This window comes from Hibiscus syriacus, unplaced genomic scaffold, assembly GCF_006381635.1.
Source record: "Hibiscus syriacus cultivar Baekdansim isolate YM2019G1 unplaced genomic scaffold, ASM638163v2 tig00111618_pilon, whole genome shotgun sequence".
NCBI classification, from domain to species: domain Eukaryota; kingdom Viridiplantae; phylum Streptophyta; class Magnoliopsida; order Malvales; family Malvaceae; genus Hibiscus; species Hibiscus syriacus.
Genome location: NW_024063137.1, coordinates 22,144 through 31,424, shown reverse-complemented (window position 1 = coordinate 31,424; position 9,281 = coordinate 22,144). Strand labels below are relative to the sequence as shown.

The window sequence follows — 9,281 nt, the reverse complement described above, 5'->3', positions numbered from 1 at the left end:
CCTGTTTCATAATATACTGTGTTAAACCGCAATTAAAAAAACCATGTAAAAAATGCACAAATATTGAAAATAAAACTTACCCATGCTGACTATCTCGCTACGAATGTGCGTTATGAAATTGGTCGATACTATTCTTGCCAATATGACGGATACAATATGTCGGATATGCATACGGAGGTATCCAACGACTTCCTGGTCGTTCAATTGCCGCCAAAATACCAGTTCCTCTATCGGATATCAAGCAAACTCCATCTTCACGAACGACATATTGACGTAGATTGGTCAGAAAGAAATCCCAAGCCTCTGTTGTCTCTCCCTCAACAATGGCGAATACAATTGGGAAGATATTTCGCTCACCATCTTGAGCAACTGCCATCAAAAGTACATGCCTATATTGACCATACAGCCACGTACCATCTACTTGGATCATACGTTTACAAAATGGAAATCCTTCAATACATGCCTTGAATGCCCAAAATAGTCTATGAAATATTTTCTTCCCTGGCAGAAGTTGACCTTCTTCGTCATATGCGGGCATGGTTTGAGACTTCATTATGGTTCCTGGGATAAATCGCTTCATTGCTTGTAGCAAATGTGGTAGCTCATTGTACGATGTATCCCAATCTCCATACGTCAGCTTCATTGCCTTCATCTTCGCATTCCACACCTTGCCATATTTTACTTGATATCCAAATTGGCTTCGAATAGATGCAGCTAACACTGAACAAGATATCCTTGGATCCTTTTCAACCATCGCCTTCACGTATTCACATATTACATCGGAGTCCAATAGTCGGTGGTCTTGTTCGATGAAGTTTCGCAAACACGTGTGCGGACCATTGTACCTCGTGATGACCCAAACATCGTGCCTTTGATTTTTCGACACTCTGATCTTCCACTTGCACTCTAGGCCATATTTTACACACTTCGCGTATAGGGTTTTCTGGTTGGACTCTGCAACATGGATATCAACATGGCATTTTATGCAGTACTCTTTAATCGCCAGGGTAGCTTCATTTTTTCCTCTGAATTGCACCCCAACTAAAAATTCACCAGAATTATCGAATGATGCAGTCATTTGGTATGGAGGTAAATGTGGCATGTCTGGGAATTCAGGTGCCCTCATCGCATCATAGTCTATCTCGTACATGTGAAGAGTAGCTTCATACGGTGCCGGAACTTCATCAATTGCACCTCCACCAAAATATTTTCGTCGCCGCCCAAAACGGGTTCTTCGGTTTCTTCATCTTCGCTTGAATCATCATGAATTTCTCCCCATCGATTTTCAGCATCAATATCAACAACCAATTCCGGTATGTTTCTCGTCTCACACTCTTCTGTTGCAGATGTCCCCCGACTTCATTTACACTTTCCAATAGTGCCATAAAACTGTTCGGGAACCTGTATGTCGGCTCCTCAAACTGACTATATAAAGTCATTTCAGATGGATTTTGAGCCACACCTCTTGATGACCCAGGAACATCACATATGTTATGCACATCAACAAATAACTCAATAACTGCTATATTGGTTAACTCATGTAATCGAACCATGGTTCCAATATCATCATCTTCTTCAAGTGGAACTGCAGCATATTTGACTGGGTTGGGGCATATCATAAACCTATACCTCAAACCATCAACTGCAACTCGAATTTTTCTTTCTATCTTATGCTTCATTTCTATAAATGTGATGTCTTTTTGAACATCATATTTATTGGTTTTTCAGACTGAAAAACTACTCCGATCTCATTTTCCATAATCTGTCCATTATAATGGACAATCGTGAAAAAGTTGTTGCTCATTTCCTTTCCTTTCCTTTCCTTTATTGTTTCTTTCTTCGAATCAATATGTACGTGGAAAAATGTTGTGGAATAATGCTCTGTACGTGTAAAAAAATTATTTCTTTAAACAACAATAAATTAAAAAAATTAAATTTATATAATCTAATATATTATAATATAACTTAAACTAATAAACTATTTCTTTATTATAATATAATTTAGTTAAAATAACAAACTAACAAACTAATTAAGCACTAATTAACTTTTTAATATTTTAACTTAAACTTCAACAAACAACCTAATATACGTTTAAACACACTAACAAATTAATTAAATATTTTTTACATTTAATAACTTAAACTAAGAAACTAATTAACTAATTTTTTATATAATCTAATATATAACTTAAACTAACAATTTAATATAATATAACTTAAACTAACAAACTAATAATTTATACTAACAAACTAATTAACTAAATTTATGTTTTATCCTAAACTCTAAACTAACAAACTAATTATTTCATAATTTCATATTAATAAACTAAATTAAACAATTAAAAATTACCTCACAAACGATGTTTGAGCCTTTATCTCCATTTCCTCTTCTTCTTATTTTCCTTTCATTTCCTTTCTCTCGCCAAATTTTCTTTCTTTCTTATGATTCTACCCTAAACCCCTCATATCCAATAATAATGATATTTCAACGGTTGGTAGGTAAGCTGCAATCAATTTGAGCTGTATAATTCACGTTGAAAGCTGTAAAGTTTTCAACCGTTGAACGCTGCAATAATACAACACAGCTGATTTTATGCTGCACCAATACAACTATGATAACAAGAGTGAACAGTCTCGAAGCTATGGCATGAGGGACCAGCTATGGCTAGAAGCTAGGGCACGAATCTATGACACTTTGCAGCTCAAATCATGCTGCAATAATACAGCTATTACAGCTGCATGCATGAGTCTCCTGAGAAGATGTAAGAGGAATCACGCGAGGAGCAGGAGGAATATGTTCTCCTGAGCAGCTGCAAGTGGAGAGGATTGTATGGCTACCTATCCTGCATGGCCCAACGTTGTTCAGTCCAAGCATGGACTGCATGGTGACCTTTGGCGAGCTGGGCGTGCATGGAGGTCGTTGGGCGTGCATGGGCGTGCATGGAGGTGCTGGTAGGTCATGGAGGTCGTTGGGCGTGCCTGGGCGTGCATGGGCGTGCATGGAGGTGCTGGTAGGTCGCAGGGCATGCATGGCGACCTACCAGGTCGCTGGGCGTGCATGGCGACCTAGTAGGTCGCCGGGCGTGCATGGCGACCTACCCCCGGGACTGTAGAGGACACCACCTGAGCAATTAATCTGGCGATCCAACTATCTCGTGAAAAAAAAATTTTCAACGCATTATCTCGTTGATTTTGCCAGTGGTTGGGGGTATTAATAACCCCAATTGAAACATTATAATATTAATTTTTTACAAATAAAATAATGATAAAAAATGGTGTTTACAGGTATCAATCGCCTTGACAATAAATTCTCCATCTCTTCATCTGCAAATCCTTCTAGTTTCACAACCTTAAGACCGTTGAGATTTGCAGGACCACTGACTGTGGATGACGATTTTTCACTGCTACTCCTACTCAACTCATAGCATTTAGGATCAATCTGCAAGTTTTGATCAATCATAGCTGCTTGGTATTTGTTGATGGAAATAAGTTTGGATTGTCTGTCATTCAGCGGTTCATCGCTTTTGGTTTGGGCGGAGAGTCGTGACCGGTGAAAAAACCTCACTATATTATAAAAGATGCAAAAGTAGATGAAGGAAATGGGGAGACTTACAGTGACATAAAGTCTTTCCAAGTTGGGACAAAGCTTCAGAAAGCAAAGCAAAGCATTGATTGTGTCTGGCCATTGAACAATCAATCCACCACAGCTCTTTCAGTCGGCTGAAATATAATTCAGGGCCTCCACTTGAACTATAAAAACTCTTGCACATCGTTTGCTAGAGGAAAATGAAACAAGTTTAGAAGAAAGAGAACTCCATAGAAAAATTGAACATTTCTTTCACTCAGCACACCTCAAAGAACCATCTGCATATCGTTAGAGACTTGACACCATTTATGCTTCTCAAAATCGATTCGAAGCATCTATGCTTGCTGTCGCAGCTGCAACTATCGCTTCCGTCTGAACCGCGATGAGGACGAACGGTTGGTTCGAAGTCCCGAGTCCATTGTGTTAGAGGACCTTGTCTGAGATCAACCATGGCGTCTTCCAGGTATAATCCACAGTCACACGTCGAATATACGGTGGCGTAATAGCATCTGCAGCACACTTTGAACCGAAAGGACACTAAGTCGCCTCTGTATCGGAAACACCGTAAACGGGGACCCTGAAAACTCAGAAATTGTAATTGGGGGCAGTCCAGGACAATTAGCTTCTGAAGAACACCGGCATCTTCTACAACTAGAGATTGAACCCCGTTACACCTTTCAATTATCAAGCTCTCAAGAAAGGTAAGATTGGACGCCAAGCAAGTGAATGCTTTGCGTGAGAGCTGGCTGACTGATATTGGATAAAGGGTTTTTATTCTGAACTGTTGAGAAAAAGACAATGGGGGGTTTAACTCCATTATCTTGTCGTCTTGATTATAGGGCGGCGGTCACTCGCAACGTCATGGAAGACTCAACGACAAATACCAATCAAATGAAGCTGGGAATTCTTGTTCACCGGCTGAGAAATCAAGATGGACTGTCCTATCAGGCGTGACGGAAACAAAGAGAAGTGCACCTTGGCCAAGGTTGAATTGCAATCCCCAGTTATTTTTTGGTCGATTGTGTTCATCGAAATCATAAAGAAGATTGAATGCAGTAACAACAGCGTCGTCCATGGCTCTTTCAAGTACCAGAGTTTTTCTCCATAGGCCTTTCCATCGTCTCGAAAGGAAACCGGTGTGGACAGCAGATTCAAAAGGGAGGAAGCTAATGATATGGAAAAGGACGTCATCAGGGAAACAACTGATGACATCTTTAGCCTCAATGTTCCTGTAATTTAGAAGGAAACCCAGATTTATTTAATAGGGAATCATTGACAAAGAGTAAAATTGGTTTGATCATATAAATGAACAAAAATTAAGTAACATCGAAGAGAAAATACAAACAGTTGTTCCATTGCAGCATTTCTTGGAGTATGTTTTGGCCATGGATTCTTCTTGATCTTGCTTTTCTTTCCCATGTTTCCTAAAATTAAAGCATTTTGAATTACATATATGGGGTTTGGCTTGAATTTTGTTGCTGATGTTTGTTGCCTGTTAAAGCATATGTATAATATATGGGTCTGACACCGAACTTTCAGCTAAAGAACTCAATTAACTAATATGTATTATAAAAAGTAGGATTATCTCAGGAAAGGCGACTAATATACGACATTATCGGATATATTAAAAGATATTTAATAAATTCGGTTTAGTGCTATCTATTATGTTGACAGACTAATAATGTTTTAGATAGAAAACATGAAAAACTATTAAAAATTTTGGTAACCGGTAAACTTTGGAAGATGATATTAGAGATTGAACCCCGTTACACCTTTCAATTATCAAGCTCTCAAGAAAGGTAAGATTGGACGCCAAGCAAGTGAGTGCTTTGCGTGAGAGCTGGCTGACTGATATTAGATAAAGGGTTTTTATTCTGAACTGTTGAGCAAAAGACAATGGGGGGTTTCACTCCATTATCTTGTCGTCCTGATTATAGGGCGGCGGCCACTCTCAACGCTATGGAAGACTCATCGGCAAATACCAATCAAATGAAGCTGGGAATTCTTGTTCACAGGCTGAGAAATCAAGATGGTGTGTCCTATCAGGCGTGACGGAAACATAAAGAAGATTGAATGCAGTAACAACCGCGTCGTCCATGGCTCTTTCAAGTACCAGAGTCTTTCTCCATAGGCCTTTCCATCGTCTCGAAAGGAAACCTGTGTGGACAGCAGATTCAAAAGGGAGGAAGCTAATGATATGGAAAAGGATGTCATCAGGGAAACAACTGATGACATCTTTAGCCTCAATGTTCCTGTAATTTAGAAGGAAACCCAGATTTATTTAATAGGGAATCATTGACAAAGAGTAAAATTGGTTTGATCATATAAATGAACAAAAATTAAGTAACATCGAAGAGAAAATACAAACAGTTGTTCCATTGCAGCATTTCTGGGAGTATGTTTTGGCCACGGATTCTTCTTGATCTTGCTTTTCTTTCCCATGTTTCCTAAAATTAAAGCATTTTGAATTACATATATGGGGTTTGGCTTGAATTTTGCTGCTGATGTTTGTTGCCTGTTAAAGCATATGTACAATATATGGGTCTGACACCGAACTTTCAGCTAAAGAACTCACCTAACTAATAAGTATTATAAACGTAGAGCATTGGTTTTTCTAACTAATGGCAGTTGACTTTGTATTATATATTGGTTTTTCTAACCTTTTTAACCCAAATATAAGTATATAACCGTTAAAAATTAGGGTAAACTATTTACTTCTTTTCACTTACTATCAATCTTTTAATTTTATCAACACTACAAGAAAATATACCTTTAATGACACACGCTAATTTATGACTTGCAAAACATGCGTGTCATAAAAAAATGTCATGTTTTTTAAAATATGAACGATTTATGACTTACAATAATGTGTATCATATTGCCCGTATTCTAATTTCCCCCCATTATTTTCATCATTTCCCGCTTCTTCCCCTTTTTCTCTTTTTCCATTTTTCCCTTTCTCCAAAACGCCATCTTCTCCAACAAGATCATTATGTTCTCTAAATCCTATTGCCCGTATGCCATTTTTCTCCATTTCTTTTACATTTACAGTTTCGTTTCAACCTTTCAATGTTCATGATTTAGAATCATGATAGCGTAATCAATCTTGTTTCGACTTTTTGACTTCATGGGTATTTCTTCAAAAGTGTAATTGAAACTTCAATTCTTGGGGGTTTTGTGATTAGATAATATGATGGACTGCTCTTAATTCTTTCGCTTTTGTCTTGTTCGTAGGTATTGCCTTCGTGCCAAGTGGATTTTCAGTGAGCTAAATGAGAAACCTTATGTTGTAAAGCTTGATCTCAGAGGTATCTGTGTGGATATTATTCATATGCTTCTGATTCGTTTATTGTATGTGTGTGTGTGAGTAGAAAAAGAGTAATTTTAGATGAAGTGTTGACTTGTTCAGTTTTTGTTTTAGACGATGGAGGTAAAATCCAGTATGTCCTTCTGGATTTAATAGGTCGAAGCACTGTTCCACAAGTGTTTGTGAATTGCAAAAATATTGGAGGCTCTGATGGTTAGCTACTTTGTCTCCATAGTATTTTTTTTCTAGATATTAGACATATATATATTGATTTCATTTTTCTTATTTCTTTCTGACTATTTAGATCTCAAAGCTGCGGTCGATGATGGTACACTGCAAAGGTTTCTAGCTGCAAGTTGATGAACTGTTAGAAAGAAGGAAATACAATCATTCGATCTGATTTGTTAACTATAAAATTGCTCGAGGATTAGAGAATCATATATGGGTTGTGAGTTTTGCTAGTTCACATCAAGATTTCGATGAGTGCTATGTGATAATGGCATGCCCTTTGTGAGGTTATCTTATATTGCTTCATCGTTATGGAGGACTCTAGTTTAGATCTTAACTATCACAAGAAAATAATGTTTTGTAGTTTAGATTGCTTCATTTTGCTTTGCAGTGTAGTGAAACTATTTTTTAATCGATTTTTATTGAAATGATAATAGTGTCGAATAAGTAAATTTGGAGTTAATTGGATTGGATTTTTTTGTGTCTGCTTATGATTAATGATGTTTTGGAGAAAATTCATATCTACTTTCTGTTTTTCTTTTTTGTTGATTTATGGTTTTGCCTTTTGCTTATTTTCATATAGTAAGCGGCGATGGAGAGTCGAGTGAAGGAAGATGAGAAGAATGAGCGAATAATTCAGGGTCTTCTCAAACAACCGGAGAACCGTAGATGTATTAACTGCAACAGTTTGGTATGGTTTTCTTGTTTATGTTTTGATCTCATGATTGTGGACTTGATAAGTGTGTTGTTGTATCCTGGTATAGGTTGATGAAATATAACTCTGGGAATTGTTCATCAAATAATGGTTTAGTTTTAATTATAGATGTGCTTGCTGATATACATAGACTTTGAATTGATTACTCATTTACGACAGTGATGTTGGGGAAATCAATAATGCTTGTGGTCTATTTTTTATGGTATATTATTGATACTCCTATATTTATATCCCTGCATTAATGGAAGAATAACCTTTATTTTTTTTAAAAAAATGGAAAATAAGTTGGGCTGCTAAGATTATGTCTAGTGAGATAGGATGTATGTGTTTGACTACTTAATCAGTTTTTCACAGACATAAAACCTGATTAAAGTTTCATATTTTTAGAATCTTTACTATTAAACCTTTTGAGAAGTTCTATTTTTTCCATAAATATTTGTTTGAATATCCTCCTGAAATTTTGCTTCTGGTGATTTTGCTGTTGAAATATGTTTTTGCAGCATTTTCCTTATGCTAAACTGAATGTGATTTTTATTTGTATGCATAGATTTTGGAGTGCTTATACTTTCTTTGTCATATTGTTGTTATTTTCTAATTGTCAACTGAACAGGGGCCTCAATATGTTTGCACAAGTTTCTGGACATTTTTTTGCACCACCTGCGGTGGAATACAGTAAGTGTTCAATTTGGTTGGCAAGTTAAGTTTTCTTGACATATCGGCTGCTGATTAGCTTATATCTAAGAGATTGCATTTGATGATAGTCAGACGTCAATAAATTTTCTAAACTGGCTACCGGTTTTAATTGTTTCTAGTCGGGAGTTCACACACAGAGTTAAATCAGTATCTATGGCTAAATTCACTTCTCAAGAGGTTGTCGCTCTTCAAGAAGGGGGAAATCAGGTAAAGATTAACCTTCTCTCTCCATCTCTTGATAAAGATTTCTTGATAAAGAGCAAAATGAACAAATATCTTCATTAATTCACTGCAATAGATGATTCTCCCTTTATAATATCATGCAACGAAAGTCTATAACTGATCAAGCTTTATTAATTCACTTCTCAAGAGGTTGCAGTGGGTGTTGTCTCCCAAGTATTTCAATTTTCCGTTTCCTATGACGTTGACAATGATTCACATAGCATTCTCCGGAATCGTTGCATTTTCCTTGTCCGTGTTTTCAAGGTATGATTGACATGCAACTAACTTACCTAGACACTACAATTGGTGATGTTCTTTATGGTTGGAACCTGGTAAATGCAGGAAGTTTGGAAGGTCTCAATAATAGCTGGTGCAAGAAGGGCAAAGAAAAGCATAGATGTTACTGCAGCAGTCAGCCAAGCATTAAAGGAATCTGAGGGAGGTAAGGGAGTCCTGAAGTCTGTAAGGGATCTTAATGATACTCCTGCAAACCGACCTTAAAATCTCCATACTATGAATCTTCTCTTACT

At 37.0% G+C, this 9,281-nt stretch overlaps 1 protein-coding gene and 1 long non-coding RNA gene across 2 annotated transcripts; both read left to right on the top strand.

Annotated features, from left to right (window-relative positions):
• Window positions 1–2,593: 2,593 nt before the first annotated feature.
• Window positions 2,594–7,287, top strand: LOC120165873 (glutaredoxin-C3-like). The gene is made up of 5 exons (XM_039175302.1): window positions 2,594–2,787; window positions 6,542–6,601; window positions 6,821–6,894; window positions 7,008–7,106; window positions 7,198–7,287. Exons 1-5 carry the CDS (start codon window positions 2,594–2,596, stop codon window positions 7,251–7,253), a joined length of 483 nt encoding a protein of 160 aa, XP_039031233.1. The 3' UTR covers window positions 7,254–7,287.
• Window positions 7,288–7,727: 440 nt separating this feature from the next.
• LOC120165872 lies at window positions 7,728–8,736 on the top strand. Its single transcript, XR_005519868.1, has 3 exons — window positions 7,728–7,812; window positions 8,447–8,508; window positions 8,649–8,736. It is a non-coding gene; the product is annotated as an uncharacterized LOC120165872 (long non-coding RNA).
• The last annotated feature ends 545 nt before the right edge of the window (window positions 8,737–9,281 follow it).

Coding starts and splice junctions, on each gene's coding strand:
- LOC120165873 (XM_039175302.1), top strand. CDS start 2,594: ATGCTGCACCAATACAACTATGATAACAAGAGTGAACAGTCTCGAAGC. Junction 2,788..6,541: donor AGGAATCACGCGAGGAGCAG/GAGGAATATGTT, acceptor TTCCATTTTTCC/CTTTCTCCAAAACGCCATCT. Junction 7,107..7,197: donor AAATATTGGAGGCTCTGATG/GTTAGCTACTTT, acceptor CTGACTATTTAG/ATCTCAAAGCTGCGGTCGAT.